Genomic DNA, 19,251 nt, shown 5'->3' on the forward strand with positions numbered 1-19,251 from the left:
ACCATTGCTAATTCAGGCTTAAACGTTTAGAGAGGCAATTACATTTCATGTTAAAATGCCAACACAGGCATTTTTTAATGAAACTTGTTTGGTTGCTACTTAACTACTTATTCTTACTAGTCATTGAACAAGTTTTTGGAATAATATTAACTTTGCTATTGCCCGCTACTAGGGGTGTCAATTGGACTGGATTTGGTCCAATCCGATCCAATCCAATGTGAGTCCATTATAATGGACCATGTCCAATTCAATCCAATGAATATTTTGGACTGGTCCAATTCAATGTCTGGACCATCCAATTTGTTCAAATTCATTTTGATTTAGATTGGTTTGAATCCAAACTCGATCCATTGAGACCAGATATTGACTTAATCCAACCCAATCCAATATAAATTTATTATAGATGGACCAGGTCTAATCCAATCTAATAAATATTTTGGACCTGATTGGTCCAATCCAATATAATATGTCTTGTTGGTCTATCTAATTTGTCCAAATTGATTTTGGATTGGATGGGGTCCGATCCAAAACCAGTCCATTGGCACCCTTCTTGCTACCTAAGATGTTTAAATGAAATGTTTATATTCTGGAAGCCAAAAAAAAAAAAAAGAAATATTAATTTATATTTAATTTAACACCACCCAAGTATATGGACTCTGATCATCCAATAATCAAATTAAAAATAAATGTTTAGCATCTAGATGCAGATATGATGGTTCTAGAAGAATAGCTAGAACCAAAAAAGAACTATTTTAGAGGTGGGATTTGAGTATTTGATGGTGTATATCCATCTATCATGCATTATCAGTATTCAATAATGCACCGGAATACATCCCTATGCCTAAATGGGCAGCTGATGGAGGAAACACCATTTTGATGTTCTCTCATTACTCCCAGGTTTATATTTCTAGTAAAAGCTTTATGAATTAAAAGCAGTCTCAATCAGAAATTTAATGTTTAACTTAAAATCCTAAGTGACACTGATGTAACAGTATTTCAAATAGAAACAGTCATGTTATCAAACATCATCCAAAAGTAAGGGTGTCAATGGACCGGTTGGATTGGATCCTACTTCAAAATCAATTTGGATGGATTGGATGAATCAACAAGACATATTGGATTGGAGCAATTCGATCCAAAAAATTTATTAGATTGGATTGTTCGTAACAAATTTATATTCAATTGGGTTGGATTAAGCCAATATCTGATCTATTGATATAAGATAAGAATATATGTGTCAATGAACTAGGTTTGGGTTGAAATGACCAATCTAAATCAAAATGAATTTAAATAAATTGGACGGTTCAGACATTGAATTGAACTGATCTAAATTGGTTCAAAACATTCATTAGATTGAATTGGATCTAGTCCATTTATAATGGATTCACATTATTTGACTGGACCGATTGGATGAAATCCAGTCCAATTGACACCCCTACTCAAAAGGTCATAAATCTGTTTATTTTTTACGGGCTAAAAGACTTTTTATGTGGACCTTGATATTGTGGGTCTTGACCCTACAACGTGTAAAGGGTACAAGGTAGAATATGTGAAAAAGTTGACCCAAAATTTGATTCTGTAATTTACTTGCCCTTTTCTAATATGACTCGCTCAATCAACATCAGAAAATTCTTTTTTCTGCCTAAGATTTATTATTTTAAGCGATCTCATCAATACCTAGCTAATTAAACTCTATTAAGAATATGACCTACTAATGAATCCTTGCTTAATTAATTAAACTACCAAGGATCTAAGGGACCAGTATCTCCAATTCCCTACCTTTGAACCCACCTACAATTGTTGGATTTCATAGGCTTGAATTAAATGCAATAAGACTGGCATCAGTGGAGATCGTCTCTCTCAAACGTCTACTTACATTAGGAACCGTGCCCATGGAACCATATGAATTAAAAAAAAAAAAAAAACCCATATTCATCAGATGTAAGTAAGTTAATAACTTTAAAACCTCTAATATCTCAATATTTAATTCGGCAACACTTTCGATGCTTCAACCCAATATTTTGCATTAAATTATTCAGTACTACTCAGTGTGACCACGTTAAGGCCGCCCATTCTTCAGTGCCAATTAACTTGCAAAAAATTATAGTTTGTACTTTGTAGAGATCATCAGCTGTTTGGGTGGCCTTCTTTTAGCTCACGCATCGAGCTGATCACGACGGTTGGAGTGTGGACGGTACGTTTACTTACAAAAACTACAAAGAAACTCCTCCCTTTGCTGATTTTATAAAGTGCTTAATCAGTGTTGCCTACATGGTTTACATCTCCCTTTACTTGAACCAACAAAATCGCCACCTATTTGTTTAATTCGTAAGCTATAACTTAAAGCTTTAATTTTCAAACCCTCCTTTGAATTACATCATACACATGGCAGCATTCCCCAAAGGCCTTTCCTTTCAAGCATTTCTCCCGCGTCAACAATCCCCCCCTCCTCCCTCTCCATGCCGATCGGCGATTGCCGCCCTATAAAACTCTCCTAGATCCTACTCTCACTACCTATCTCCTAGGCAATAACCAAGAACAAGACTCCTTCTATAGTCTTCTGATCCATCCTCGTCTTCCCTCCCTCCCTCTCTCATCTCCCTTCCCTTCCGCCCCTTCCACCTTCAAACCCATGAAGACCATGAAGCTAATCTTCACCATAGCCATAGCCACGGCCGTAGTCATCAGTACCCTGACGATCATGACTCCTGCAGCTACCAAAGGGAAACAAGAACAACAGGAAGAGGAGCTACCGATTGCTGCGTATAATGGTTCAGAAACTTCACCTAGAGACCTTTCTTCATCTGAAACATTGCATCATGATCAATCAATTGCAAGCAGAAATAAAAAGATGGTGAGTCGATTCCTCGCTCAAAACAACAACAACAACCCAAAGGCAAGGGCTGCATCGTCGTCCCATTGCAACAATGATATCTCAGTGTGTCTGGCGGAAGGCAGCCCAGGGCCTAGCTGTTGCAACAACAAATGTGTGAACGTGACGATAGACAGCAACAACTGTGGAGCTTGCAAGAACAAGTGCAAGTACACAGAGGCATGTTGCAGAGGTGAGTGCGTGAACTTGTCATTCGACAAGAGACACTGCGGCCGTTGCAACAACAGGTGCATGCCTGGTGGCTACTGTATATACGGGATGTGCGACTACGCTTAATTAATCAAACCGTATTGACTCGCCGCAGGTTCGTCAATATTCTTTCGCATACAATAAAAACACCACATTTGTCATGGTGGTGCATCTTGTCAAAATTAATTACTACTATTTATTATGCCTGGACTAGAGCTTCTTCAATTGTAATGCTGCTTTTAATAGCTTTTAAGTAATTAATTAATATGTATCAGTGTATCAGCTCTTTCTACAAGTGCCTGGTGTATGTATAGTATAGACTATGTACTTTCTGTAGGACTAGAGAGAGAGAGAGAGACCCTTAATTCATGTAAGTGCAGCAGTTTCATTGGTTGAACAAATTGTAGGGAAGTTCTTTTTTGTTCCCTATATACCCTTCTAAAACCTAACATGAATCATCGCTCCTGGATCCAACATAGCGGATCGATCCTCATTAGCTTTACGGTTCATTGGATATGAGATTATAACTATGGTCAATAATCCATAAAAAAAATGCATATAATATATTCGATTAAACGGTGAGATTAGGATCTTTCTACATTAATAGTTTTGGACCGTTCCCATATTTTAGTATTTGGAATTAACGCCTCTTAATAATACAACCCAGCCTGAAGGGCAAGGGTGTCAGGAATTCAAAGCCCACAGGCCTCTGATCTCTTCGTTTTTAATTTGTTTCAAAACTAGACTTCTTCATGTACTAGCTAGTATTTAATTGTTAATTGCCAGCTTTGCAAGCAAAAGCTTAAAGCCAGCTTTAACAATAACTAATTACCCAGCTAGCGTTAAGTTGGTGTTACTTCAAAGCAACAAAAAAGAAATGGAAAGCTCGCAGTCAAAGGCTGTTAAATTGGCATGAAGCCCGGGTATAATCACATGTAAGCTCGTAAAAACACGGATTATGTTTTCATCGACCAAAGATGGCCGTGGCACCTGCTCTCCTTGATTCCGTACTCCCAGGGAGTATGGTAATTACGCCGCCATTAAAATCCTAGCTGTTAGCCAGCCTACTGGTTAAGATCTGATGCATGGCTATGCCATGCCATGGACTTTATATATGGTAGACAAATTAAAGCAGTATATTTGGATCAATACACTGAATTCATGATTCCTAAAACATCCTTCCTCTTAATTGTCAGTGGGTCAGGTTAGGGTAATTATATTTGGTTTTAGGGTTGGGTTAGAATTTTAATTATTCAACCTGATCCGGATTTGGATTTGGCCTGACCCACTTGCGGGATCATGATGTCCTGCACATATACAAAATATTCTTATAACTTTTTTGACTTCCAACTCTATAGATTTATTTACATGTCGGTTTTGATTTTTTTTTTTCTTTTTTAATAGTATAAGTGACATTTTCGATTTTATAAAGCAATTTCCTAACTTAAATTAATAAAATTTAGGTCTTTAAAACGTATTAAAAAAATACAATTGAAATACTACGTGAGTCATGTCGGGTCAGTATTGGGTAGTGTCGGGTCAGGTCATGTTTAAGTTAGAGTTGAGGTAAACCCGTGCCAAATCCGACCTTCACATCCCTACATTTGTATATGTAATATTACTATATGTAAATTGCCTAAGATGTCAAAAATGTTTCTATATGTTTCAAAATATTCATTTGGAACTAATTAAATTTTGGGTGGTGAACAAAAATTCAGTTCAATCTTATAGCTAGTCAAGAATTTATTAAATCTAACGATCCACTGAAAATAAAACTCATTGAAAGTTTTGAGGGCCCCATACCATCAACCATGGGAGATTGAAAGTAGGAATGGCAACGGGGCGGGGTGGCCCGTCCCTGCGAAAATACCCATCCCCGCTAACGGGGACAAGGTTATCCCCATCCCCATCCCCACGAGGATCCCCATCTTTGCGGGATCCCCATTCCCTGTAATTTTTTATAATGTTAATAACTTTGTTTTTTGTTTTTTATTTTATTTAAAAAAGTAAAAATAAAATAATTAAAATTTACAATCTATTAAAAAAGATTTAGACATCTTCAATCATATTTTTAAAATATTAATATATAGACTTATGTATATATATATAACGTATACATACATATATACATATATATTAGTGGGGATCCCATGGGCGGGGATTGGGGTCCCCGTGGGGCGGGGAGTGCTCTCCCTGTCCCCGCTAACGGGGATGAAAATTTCTCTATTCCTATCATCGCCCCATTCGGGGCGGATCCCCACGGGGATCGGGGAAATGGGGAAAATTACCATCTCTAATTGAAAGGATGTTTAGGTCCCATTCATCGTTTAGGGTCTATTTGTTTCGTTGAAAATTTAGGCGATGTTTGGTAACACTGCTCCGGAAACAACACTAGAAAGAAAGTTACCAAATGTTGCATTGTTTTCTAGTTTTGGAGAACAATTTGAGAAATAAAGATTCCTCTCAGGGCAATAATTTCAATGTGGACCCAGTCTCATTGTTGGGACTAGGAGTAGGAGAGCAGAGGACAACTGAACAATAAAACATCTTGGCAAAGAATATAATAAGAACCCTGTATTCTTACTCATTTCCTCATTTTGGGAAAACAACTTCCAATTAAAATATTAGAAACTAAGGGTCCCTTTGGTTTGTGATGGGAATCGGAATGGAAATCCCTTAGAATCAGAATTGGTATGAGAATAGTCTATTCTCCCTATCTATTTGGTTCAGACAGGAATTAGAATCGGATTCCGATTGATGCTGTTTGGTTCATTAAGAGGCTGAAATCGGTTTGTGTGTCAAATACAATGCATACACATCATGTGGTGAGCAAACACATTAAATGTTTTTTAAATATATTTTGACCTAGAGACTATTTTGGGACCCCCCCCCCCAAAAAAAAAAAAAAAACCCCAAAACCGTGTTGACATAAACCACAAATTTGGGAATGATAAAGAAGTCAGTCTCTATTATGTAATCACATTCCCAAAAATAGCGTTGATGGTGTCCGTCAACTACATTCAAACTTTAAACTCCCAGGATCTCAGCCTCTGTTATGTAATCACGATTTGGGAATGTGATTCCCATTCTGGGGGAAGGGTTGGGAATGGCCATTCCCCCATCCTTCTACTCATTTCCATTTTGATCGACTAAACATCCAGAAATGGAATGACCCATTCTAATTCCGATTCCAGGGTTCTATTCTCTTGAACCAAACAGACCCTAAGTTGTATGCCTGATTTTTCTTAGGCTCAGTTTGGAAGGAATACAAAAATAAATATGTAGAGTGCAAAACCTTATATTTTATATTATTTTATATGTATTTGCATTTATAGTATTTCCAAACTGAGCATTAATAACTAAACATCATGATTTTTAGTTACTTGAAATTCCTTTGTCAATATATTAAACCTAACACATATTAATAACTTGACAAATATTTGACAAACTTTTTATTAAATCCAATGAATTGGAATGCACGTGTGAGAATATGGAATGAAGATTAGGGGGTTATTATTCAATCCCAATCAGAAATCCTAATGCATTCGTACATATCGGAACTGTTAAAAGAGGAATTTATCACATTTCACCGGCGGGGTGTAAGATAGGGGTTGTGGGTAAATATATTTGGAAAATCAATAGAAAATTTTGAAGGGAAACTGAACTAAAAGTAGGACAAAAAGAAAAGAAATGTTAGGGAATTGAATACAAGCATTGACCCAATTTAATGACTTAAGCTTTCATGTTAGAGGTGATGTTGTAAATCTTATATGCATATACAAACTTCTTGATTTTGGCAACAACCAACAAATCATTTAAAAAAAGTTGTATTATTCTAAAACATTAGAAACATGTGTTTTATTCATTGTTTTTTAATCGTCATTGACCCAAATGGTCGGACCGTTCAGCCTAAGAACTCTCCAGCCAATTGGTTCTGTTTTACTCCAAATTTGGTCTCCGGCCAAAAACTATTGAATTGATCAACGACATGCTGATCCAGGTGGTCAAACTGTTAATCTATTTGACCTATTTAATATTTTTGACCGTTTATTATTTTAATTATTTTTTGTTTTTCATTGAAATAGGTTATCCATTTGAACCGGATGGTCGAACTATCGACCCAAAAACTAGTGGCCAGAACGATTCCAGTTTATAGTAAGTTTTTAAAACTTTGATTCCATTTGCCTTCTCTGTCTCACGCACATAGGACATTTCATAACAAGTTTAAAATGATTGAGCATCCGATTATGTTATTATTGGAAACAATGAAATGAAACTACAAACATAGGCCTTACATCTGGCCATAACAGCGAAGAAAGTGACGACAATGCAACAGGTCCATCTATAGTAGATTCATTATGAAACGTAATGTCATGTCTTTTACAAAGAATGGTTTAGACTTCCGTCTAATTGTATGTTGTACATTCGTGCCTCTACAACTTCCTGAACATCAAATCAGAAGGTGTCATGTCAGCATCCTCTGATGCTTAAATCTCACACGTGCAAGTGGGAGTAATAACGTTTTAATCTTTCTCCCACCCTGTTTTTAATATATTAAAATTCTAAAACAAATAAAAAACAGAAGTTAGGGTTTCTTCTTCCTACTTCGTTCAAGTAAAAAATAAGAATTTATAAAACTGAATATCACTAAGAAGAAAAAACCACTAATAAGAATTATGACTTCTGAGAATTGAATGCTTGAGGCTGAGATGGTTCTCTAACTTTTACACGATTATCAACTAGGATTAACAATTGAGATAAGGTATTGAATTGAATAGAAAATTAGGAGCGATGACATATGCTCTGTATTTCATTGATCCCAGTTGGTGTTTGGTTTACTTAGCAGCATCGAGTGAGATATGAGAGAGAATTATCTCAACCAGGCGTTTGATTATCTGAACCCTTAAGGCAATGGAAATTTAGAAAAAAAAAAAACAATTGAAACAAAAAAGCTTATTTGAATTTCAAATCTTGTGAAAATATGAGATCCTAGTTGATTATCCTAGTTGAGGTTTGGTTGATAGTTGATACGTTTGATTATCCTGTGATCCTAGTTGAGGTTTGGTTGATAGTTGATACTTAACAGTAAAGTGAAAAATATGAGAGAAAGTCATTCTAGCTAGGCGTTCGATCCTCTGAACCCTTATTCCTGTTTTTCTTCTAGGCCCCATTTGCTTTTCGGTAAGTTATTTACTCGGGTAAGTGCAGTTACTTTGATAAGTTTTTTTTTGAGAAACACTAACCCAAGCAAGTGTATTTACCCATGTTCTTTTATTTCCCAAGTAAAAAAAGAAAATGACCATTTTAGCCATAAAAATCCATTATTAAATGACCATTTTACCCGGGTAAGTGTTGGAATCTTTCCCCCAGGTGGGAAAATTATTTACCCACCTAGGAGATTGGTATACTCAGGAAAATAAACTTTCTCTGGTCCCCACATTAATCTGAAAAAAGAAAATGATATTCTTGGACAGTAGGAACTAAAATCCCATTGACCAACTTTCTCCCCTCTCAAAATCTAAAAAAAGAACGCCCCTAATGTAAAGTATATTACACCTATTTTTTATTGTACCATTGAAAAAAGAAACCCTTCTAACCCCTATTTTTTATTTGTTTTAGAATTTTATAAAATTTAATATATTAAAAATAGGATGGAAGAACAATTGTAAAGTATATTACACCCACTTTCACATGTGAGATTTAAATATGAGAGGGTGCTGATATAGCACCCTTTTATTTGATGTATGAGAAGCTCTTGGACGGATGTGCAAGAGATCTGGACTGGTACAATTCAGCCATTTGAAACGTGGACAAAATTTTGGACATCACTCCTTATGTCATCCTTTGCCGTCTCCCATCCTTCACTTTTTTGAACCAGTTGGGCTACGTTTCTAGATTGAGTTTCGATAAAAATCGGCATGATTGGATGAGATTGTTGCATTTGCATACGTATATGGAACCAGTTCGGTAGTTTATCCATCTCCACACAATCTCAATCCATCTCTCTCGACACGAACACCCCACCGAATGGGCCAGGACTCAGGAGGATAAAGATATATATGGTGGTCCTGGACTGCTTGGTCCAATAGTCTTGAGGAGTTTGGAGCACTGAAAGTGAAAATGGTGGGAACGTTGACGTGTTAACAAATTACAGGTTTGCGTGTGTATAAGGAGCAAAGGTTATCTACGTGTCTAAATGAGAATTGGCAATCGGCTGATGGGAATTTACATCGGAATTTATTTGTTCACAAATATTAGATAGATGTCAACACTGTTTTCAAACCGGATCAGATTGGACGGTCAGACTGGAAAAATTGGGAACCGGTCAGGGTCAGGTGATCGGTTTCGTTTTCCTCTAAAACTGCTTTTTACCCCAAAACCATTGATTTTGGTCAGTAAATCGTTGAACTGGTCAATTAATCGTTCGAACGGTTTTGATTATTTTCTAATTTTTTAAATTTTTTATTTTTTATTATCAGAATGGGCCAGCCGTTCATGTCAAATGGTCACCCGTTAGTTTTTAAAAACCATGGATGTCAAAGCTCTCTAGTTATACATTAAAAAAAAAAGCGCTTTCCTTCCTTTTAAAGTTTTTTTTTTTTTGAAAAGGATAAAGTATGATTTATAAAATCATATAAAGAGTATACGCTGGGAGATCCTATAGAGCCCAACCCACAAAATGCAAATACAGGCTCCTGTCGTTGGCAATGCAAATGATTTGTGTAAATTCTGAGCTATTTTTGTTTCAAATTTAGCTTATTTTGTTTGGTTGCATACAAATGAAGTAAATTAAGACATGAAACAGAATAAAGTAAAACCCAAAATAAAATTAAACAATAATTTGCATTTTTTACATTTGCACTCCCATGCATTTATACTACTACAAATAAAATTGCACTGCAACCGTACACAGCCTTACTCTCATTTTGAATGTACACGTCTTGGAATTTGTGTTTTGTTGTCATGTTCAATGCACAAATGCATCGTTCCTAAACAGCTGGGAAACTAAATTAGAGTGCATATATGAAAGGGACTAGTGTTTGCACTCTTCCCAAATAGACCCTAAAACTCAAAGAAAAAGCATGCTCTTTAATTTCTAGTTTGAAGAACATCTTTTTGTTTTAAATCATACAATATGTCTCATAATCTTTCATAAATCATACGATATATGCATTCCAACTTTTCTTTTATTTAAAAAGAAAAATCATTTTGGTGGTTTTAAAAACATGAATTGTTTTTTTTTAAAGAAACCCAACTCGTTTTTGCTTCTCAAAACAAAAACATGGTTATGTTAATTACTTCCTTATGAGTGTCGACACAAATTTTGTGTATTTCAGTTAATACAAAATGTGGAGACAAATTATAAAAATGAATTTATAATAAAGAAAACAAACAAGGGAATGAACTCTCTTTGATTTTTGCTCGATGATGTGAGCAACATTTGATTAACGGTCGAATTTGGTGAAAACAAGTGTCATTGGCATGTTTCTCGTACTTCTTAAACTGTTATTGTAGATTTTCTTGATTTTGGTGTTTTGGGAGATTTGGTGTAGATTTTTCACTTCGGGCTTTGCGCTTGATCGACTATAAATGATGCTTCTCTAAGAAGGGCCCTTTGTGGTGGCTTGATCTTTTTTGGAGAGCTTGAATCCAAGTGCGTTGTAGAGAATGAATAAACTTTTCCCTTCTTTCTTCTCTCTTGATCTTATAGTTGCTGGATGTTGCAAGAGCTTGTGGTTGCTTGCAATATTCAGTTTTGATGTCTGAGATCTTCTTGTAGTGTGATTCTCTCAAAATGGAGAAAAAAGGCCTTCTTTCTTCTTAGGCAAGGCTATTTATAGCCAAGGGTTAAGACTGCTACCTCAATCCACTTAATTAACCAATCCCATGTGAGTGGGGTTGCATTAACTCTTATACATTCACCATTATGTAGGAATTAGTGGTCTTACCAATGGGACCACCCTATTACATTAGGAGATGGGCCAGATTAGACTTGATACACTTGGATCCTTAGGCCATTAAGATATATTTATGTAGTCTTGGGCCTTGGGCCCATGAAGACTCATAATATTATTTAGAGGTTGTCATGTAAATTAAACCCATTTATTTGACTTAAAAATTCACATGTCTATAAATGCCCATCGAGGATGAGGTAATGAAACTCCGTACAATGCGGATGTCCTCGACGATGTCGACTATGTTAGATGATAGCTTGACCTAGCTATTGGAAAAGTTCTCTACATTGCTTATGGACCCTGAGGAGATGACGTGTATTGGCCTTTATCGTCTTGAAACAGGCTGAAAATCCTAACGCTTTCATCTTCTTGTAGCTTTTCTAATTTGATGATGATGGACGGTTTGATGAACCTTGCCACTGCGATCGATTAAGCATTTTACTTGTATCCACATGGATGTGGTGATACCTGAGCCCTTATTGGTGTCTATGTCCCTCGAGGAGGAGACTTCAAAGAAACATAGGCTCCTAATGGCATACATACGTTGTTTTATAAATTTGGATCAAGACTGTAGTTGTTAGGATTGAATTGGGAGTCTCCAGGATTAGGAGACTCAGCTGAGTTAGGATCGAATTAGGAGTAGAAGTCTTCATTTTGAGTTTGAGTTCCTCTAAATTTAGGAGATTCGATGACTCTGATACCATGTAAAACCAGTTCGATCCTAACTCAGCAGAGTCTCCTAATCCCAGAAACTCCCAATTCAATCTTATCCTAACAGTAATACGCTCTTTTATTTCACCACCGTTTACGACCTGGATTGCTGGGGCTGATTTGTGTGGAGAGGATCGTCAGAACCAACCCATTCGTTGCAATAATAGTTGGGAGGATTGAAGTTGTTAATCCACCAAAATAGCTAGTTCAGGTACATCTTTTCTCTGTCTCTTGCTTTTTTGTCTCACCATATGTATAGATCTAAGAAAAGAATCACATGCATAGATCTTAAATTGGCCACGATACAGCAATACTCTTGATGCCGTCCATACCCTTTTTTGGCTTTTCTTGGAAAGTAATTTCCCCTATTTGTTTATTCATTTATTCCTTTCTTTCTCATGCACTGCTGATAGGTTGGTTACACCCTTTCCGATACCATCCCGCTGAGACCTTTGGATTTTTGATCGTCCATGCTTGGTCCATTGACTCACCATTATAGCTTTGGTCAATAATTATTGATTGACCATTAAGTAGACGGGGTACAAGGATGACTTGATTTGGCTTTGGTCACTAATTATTCACAGCTGTTACAATACGCTGATCTTTATCGGGTGCCTTGGCTTCATTGGGTTCAAGTTTGATCCATTTATTAATCAATTGCATGAGAACGGACCGGCATGGCCACTCCTAGGATGGTTCCAACAAGTCCAAGAGATAGATCTGAGTATAAATGGTCAAACTTTCTTTTCATGTATCGTAGTAATTGTCTCCGTTGATCCTTTACACGTGTTGAACTTGATCCCTTTCAAAATTTTGGCTTCTAGCAATGCTTGTGAAGAAAACTTGGCCACACTGTCCTTTGGATTGGACCAGCCAATTGTTGGCTATGAGTTGAGTTAGTTAAGTTTGCTCTGGTTTCAACGCCTTAATGGTCATGGTGCACAAAACGACATAGCTTGGAATGAAATCCATAAGAAGGATTTTCCCTGCTGTCGGTAGATTTCAATTTATGATCTCCTCATATAAACATTCGCCAGAACCAGATACACGAGTCCGAGTACTTCACTCTTTGCCAACTAGTTAAATGCCTTGTAGTTCTAGTTACTTACATCATTCCAACCTTTCTCACATTGTACTTTTCTGTAATTTTCCTCCATTGGCAAATCATGGTTTAAGGCTCCAATTAAGAGTCACAAAGCTTGTGGCTAAGTTGGTATTGCAACAATATATCACTTTTAATAAAGACTTCTGAATGAAGCCTGAGATGATAGCCCCCGAATTTCCCTTCCCCTTTTTCTTGTGGGGTAATTTGTTTTTTCTCTTCTTGCTGTGGCATGACTTAATTCATTGTGTGTTCATAAAATTGTGAAACCATTGACTGCACCATCTTGATTGACCTACGACTGAATGTGATTACCTTCCTCTATCATATAATTACTCTTTGTGACATCGAGAGTAATTTGAACTTTATCATGGAGTGTCAAATTCCTATCTTCTTGTTCAATTCCATATTTGTCTCTTTTTGTCTGTATGGAATTTCATAGTTGTAATCTTGCTCATGTAGGACTACAGATTTGTTAAGTCAACTACGTGTCATCCGTTGTCAAAGCGCCCTCTATTATCAAGGTATCATGAATTGCACTTCATTTCTATAAGACTTGACGGGTTAGAACTTCACCAATTGGCACATCAACATGGCTTCATCAATAGCAGGCCCTCGTAGACTTTCTATGGTCCGGGGTCTCTAGGTCCAGAGCTTTGTTGGCTTTTGGGTTTGAGGTCTCTTAGATTTAGGGGTTAGCCTGCATAAATATTATTCACCAGAGTCACAACATGTAGAGCTTCATCGGCAACATGCCCTTGCAATCTTTCAATGGTTTGAGGTCTCTAAGTCTAGAGCTTCGTTGGCTTTCGTGTTTGAGATCTCTTGGACTTAGGGATTAGCTTGCATAGAGATTCTTCACCGAAGAGTTGTAGCATGCCATGCTTCATCAGCAACAGGCCCTCGTAGACCTTCAATGGTCTGGAGTCCTTGGGTCCAGAGCTTCGTAGACTTTTGGGCTTAAAGTCTCTTTGGTTAGTGATTATCTTGCATAGAGCTTCTTCACCAAAGAGTGTCATAAATATCTTGTTTTTTTAGTTTAAAATGAATATTTCATATGGTATTACACTCATATGGAAAAGTTATTTACCCACCTAGGAGATGGGTATCACTTACCCAAGAAAATAATGGGAATCAAAATCCCATTAATCTGAAAAAATAAACATGATATCTTCCCCCCCCCCCCCCGCCAGGGAAAATAAACTTTCCTTGGTCCCTACATTAATTTGAAAAAGAACATGATATTCTTGGTTAATGGGAACTAAAGTCCCATTGACCAACTATCTTCCCTCTCAAAATCAAAAAAAAAAAAAAAAAAAGAAATGCCTCCTAATGTTATTTGGTTTCTTCATTAGAAAAAGATTTGAACAAAATAGGAAGAAGAAACCCTTCTAACCCCTGTTTTTTATTTGTTTTAAAATTTTATAAAATTTAATATATTAAAAATAGGATGAGAGAATAATTGTAAAATATATTACACTCACTTTCACTCGGGAGATTTAAGTATGAGAGAGTGCTCATATAGCACTATTTGATTTGATGTATGAGAAGCTCTTGGACGGATATAAGGAGATCTGGACTCGTACAATTCAGCCATTTGTAACTGGACAAAATTTTGGACATCACTCCTTGTGTCATCCTTTGCCGTCTCTCATCCTTTTCACCTTTTTTGAACCAGTTGGGCTACGTTTCTAAATTGAGTTTCGATAAAAATCGGCATGAATGGATGAGATTGTTGCTTTTGCATACATATACCAGTTCGGTCATCTATCTCCACACAATCTCAATCCATCTCTCTCGACACGAACACCCCACCGAATGGGCCAGGACTCAGGATGATAAAGATATATATGGTGGTCTGGACTGCTTGGTCCAATAGCCAATAGTCTTGAGGAGTTTGGAGCACTGAAAGTGAAAATGGTGGGAACGTCGACGTGTTAATAAATTACAGGTTTGCGTGTATAAGGAGCAATGGTTATCTACGTGTCTAAATGAGAATTGGCAATCGGCTGATGGGAATTTCTTTGTTCACAATTGGCACTTGAGGTGTTAAAGCATTTTGTTTTGGAAAAGGATAAAGTATGATTTATAAAATGAAGAAAAAAAAAGAAGGTATACAAGGAGTACACGCTGGGAGATCCTACGACTCCCCAACCCACAAAATGCAAATACAGGCTCCTGTCATTGGGAGTGCAAATGATTTAAGTGTAAATTCTGAGTTATTTATGTTTTAAACTTTAATTTATTTTGTTTGATTGCAATACAAATGTAGTAAATTAAGATATGAAGCAGAATAAAGTAAAACCCAAAATAAAATTAAATAAAAATTTGTATTTTTTACATTTGCACTTTCATGCATTTGTACTACTATAAATAAAGGACTGCAACCGTACACAGCTTTACTCTCATTTTGAATGTACACGTCTTGGAATTTGTGTTTTGTTGTCATGTTCAACGCACAAATGCATCGTTCCTAAACAGCTGGGAAACTAAATTAGAGTGCATATATGAAAGGGACTAGTGTTTGCACTCTTCCCAAATAGACCCTAAAACTCAAAGAAAAAGCATGCTCTTTAATTTCTAGTTTGAAGAACATCTTTTTGTTTTAAATCATACAACATGTCTCATAATCTTTCATAAATCATACGATATATGCATTCCAACTTTTCTTTTATTCAAAAAGAAAAATCATTTTGGTGGATTTAAAAACATGAATTGTTTTTTTTTTAAAGAAACCCAACTCGTTTTTGCTTCTCAAAACAAAAACATGGTTAGGTTAATTGCTTCCTTATGAGAACATACAACATAGACTTTGTAAGGTGGCTACGAGCCGAGGTTTTTACTTACTATTTGAGCTCAGCTCATAAAAAACTTGATTCGGCTTGATCTAAACTGAGTTTCGAGCCTAAGGCTAAGGCTCATCCCATTCCTACCACACAAGAAAAAACAAGGAGGGCTTATTTTGCATTGCAATTTTGGTTTCTTAGATATTCTGTTAGTTTCCTTAAGCTTGCATGCAATATATACATAAGTTCATAGGCATGTTCGTCTAGTTTGCTGAATTTAATATGACTCTAAGTAAGGTGCCAAATGCTAGGTGCGATGAATTTGCAAGTCATTGAGATTAGTACAACTGAGCTTTTGTTTTCTTCTTCCATATGCAAATTTCAAATATATCCTATTAAAGTTTTATGTGCTTCCAAACTTTTATTAAGTTGCAATGTCATCTCATGTTCTTGGCATGGTTAAACTGTTGATGCAGATATGTTGCATCTGAGCTGGCAATAGACATTGTTTTAAATGTTGGGGAGGTAAAGTTTTTTTCCTGCATAATGTAAGACTTCTACTTTCTATCTTAGAACAAATTGAATCTTTATGATCCAAGTCAATACCTTTTTTATCTAAAGTTAACCTGATACTTTTGAAAATGGAATAAACTCTTTCATGCATGGAAATATAGAAATTTGACCTGTGGAAGCTAGAACCTGATGGTTTCTATGAAGCTAATGTAACTTGTCCTCTGAAAATAGCCATAATCTGATGTTTTTGGAACATGTTGTTTTGATTTTTAAGTGGCAATTCATTTACATGCACCACAAATGTTGAATTTAAAAGAAAAAATAACATTTCTGCATTTTCGTTCTTACCGGTTGTAGTTGTACTTATGGTTGTCAAGGTGTCTAGACAACATCTAGGGAATAAGGTATTTTTCTTGGGTTTGCTTTATGCCTAATCATGGTGATTTTAGTCTGTATTATTCAAAGCATATCCTGATATGTCTCTTAGAATTGTCTTTCTGATACACTTTGTGATTTGGATACTTTAAACTTTGATTCCATGAGAAAAATAATAAAACTCATAACATCATTTATTGCACAATACATGTAACATTACTTCAATATCAACCTTTTGGTTCAACCATTGTCTTTCCATGACAAAAATAAAATAGTCAAAATCTGATTGGTCCCATACCTCTTAATTTATAACCTACTTGGACATCACTCAAGGCTTTTTCCTATATGTATGTTGATGTTGTTCGATCCAATGTATCCCGAACTAAGGTCACAGCCAAATAATCTTGCCAACTGGTGAGGCCAAGGTGGAAGGACGAAGCCATGTAGTAAGTTCTAAAACAAGAAGTGATAAGAGGCCCGACTTTATATTCCCTAGGTAGACACTTTGATGCTCAAGTCAATAAGAAGAATAGGTGGTCGGGTCAAGCAATTAAGAGAAATTTGTTGGTCGGAGCAAAGGCAAAGTAACAATGTGAAGGCTGGAGAGTCCAAAGTCCCTTATCTTGAGCAGAGGTTACCAAATTATAGCTAAAGATCCATGTCTGATTCGGATGAATCTTCTAGGGTTGTCGGGATGAGGTTGTTTGTCGAGGTCTTCGGGATCAGACCTAATCCCAGGCAAAGTTGCCCTCCCTGTACGGGGTTCTCCTTTCTTGGTTGCACTTATCCATCTTACGTGGTGCCCACATGGCCAAAGAGATAAGACGGCCGCGGAGGTGACACGTGGCACCTAGGGCCAACTTAACCAAAACCCAAACTCCACTCCCCTAGTTCTGAAGGCAAGGAGTGTGGTGATCGGTCGTGGTGTGGCATGGAAAAGCTCTAAAGTCTTTGGTTGAGGAACTCCTTAAGTGTATTTCTCTGATCTGAATGACCCAGGGTGCAATCGGTTTTGGGTGAATCGAGCAATATGGAGCTCATACCGTTTTTGAGATGAGTTAGTGGAAGCGTCGTTTCGTCTCCCGAGAGCATGCGCGTGCATAGGGCGGTGGAGTCATTTCGTCTTCCCGAGCTATCAGAGGGCGGCGCCTAATCTACGCCGTTGGTTTGCCTCGATCTGGATCACTGGGATCGATTGAGTGCACCTCATAAAGCATCGCAACATGTCGATCGACAGGATGCTACTTCATGACACAAGCCCAACATTGTTTAGGTAACTAAGGATCAAAGTATTGGTATCGAGTATCATATTGGATAAGTTGGATAGAGATATGAATACGGATACGGATATGGATATACGCATGGATACGAACGAAAGATATAAAAATGCTTGGATACGCTAATGAAATACATACAAATCACATAAATACATTAATCATACTAAACCAAAAGCTGAATTATCTATGAATAAGATATAAACACATGATACTTCAATAGGTTATATGAAGAGAAATATTACAATAAACAATATCGGGACTCTAGAACATTCAAACATTGTACAATAATTATCACTCTTTCAATTTTATAATTATAATTTTCAATTTTTATTATTATTTTTGGAATATTTATTAATTTAGTATTTTATTTAAATAACAACTATTTTTGAAATAATAAATATGGTTTCATTTTTAACGTATAATGTTTTTATTTTACACATAATTGTAAAATAAAACAAATAAACCATTTAAGGTAGATAACATAAATTATATTTAATTTTTTTATTAAATTATTTTGAAAAATTAAATCTTAAATTATTCATTTCAGTTTTTATATTTATAATTTTCTGTTTTCCATTATTTATCTAGTATCTTTATATAATAACTCTATTTTTTCAAATAATAACTATGTTTTCATTTTTAACATATAATTATGTGTAAAATAAAATATACAAATAAGCTAAGGTAGATGAAATATATTATTTTTATAACATTTAGTTTTTATTAAATTTTTTGGAAAAATTAAATCTTAAATTATTTATTTCAGTTTTCATATTACTATTTTTTAACTTGTATTAAAGATAAAAAACAATCCAAAAGTACTCAATATACAATTTTACCAAATTAGACACGGATTCACCTCCATATCGATGTGTATCAGATCATATCCACCGATATGATGCAATACAACCGCCCCATACCGGGAGTATCATCGATACCTTAATCATTGTATGTAAGCTTATTTAAATTCTAAGTACAATCATGCTTTTATTTCTAATTTTTCACGCTAAGAAAATCAATTGTACAAACCAAACAGAAAGCATGTCAATTAATTTGTGTGGTCAATGTGGAACATGCTGCCCTAAAAAGGCTGGGACAAACTGATTAAATCAACTCTATGGAATCAAGTATTTTTCAACTATGTTAATCATCACTCTCATCTATCCCTTGTGGGTACTTATCACATGGATGATGAAAAAGACGTATGTTGACCCATCAGTGGCCAATGTTTTCCTTCATGGGTCCCATTCTTAAGGTCTGATCTGTTAGGAATTATTTATTAATTTCTTCACTTGCAAAAGTATCCCCATGGGCATGATTGACGTGGTCAGTTGATCATTAAAAAGGGGATCAACACTCACCCCAGAACAGACAAGTCCATGTGAACAGAACCAATTGGTTTTCAAACCCATAACCAAAAACTCACACATACAGAAGAATGTAAATATAG

General features: G+C 36.0%; 1 protein-coding gene across 1 annotated transcript; it reads left to right on the forward strand.

Moving 5' to 3' along the window:
• The first annotated feature begins 2,393 nt into the window (after nt 1-2,393).
• On the forward strand, nt 2,394-3,377 carry LOC148878305 (Stigma-specific Stig1 family protein). Its single transcript, XM_088966509.1, has one exon. It carries the CDS (start codon nt 2,633-2,635, stop codon nt 3,167-3,169), a length of 537 nt encoding a protein of 178 aa, XP_088822635.1. The 5' UTR covers nt 2,394-2,632; the 3' UTR covers nt 3,170-3,377.
• The last annotated feature ends 15,874 nt before the right edge of the window (nt 3,378-19,251 follow it).

The sequence above is a fragment of the Nelumbo lutea genome, chromosome 1 (assembly GCF_056320005.1).
Source record: "Nelumbo lutea isolate HS-2025 chromosome 1, American lotus-T2T, whole genome shotgun sequence".
NCBI classification, from domain to species: domain Eukaryota; kingdom Viridiplantae; phylum Streptophyta; class Magnoliopsida; order Proteales; family Nelumbonaceae; genus Nelumbo; species Nelumbo lutea.

Excerpts from the sequence above, each read along its gene's own strand:
- LOC148878305 (XM_088966509.1), top strand. The coding sequence starts at position 2,633 with ATGAAGACCATGAAGCTAATCTTCACCATAGCCATAGCCACGGCCGTA.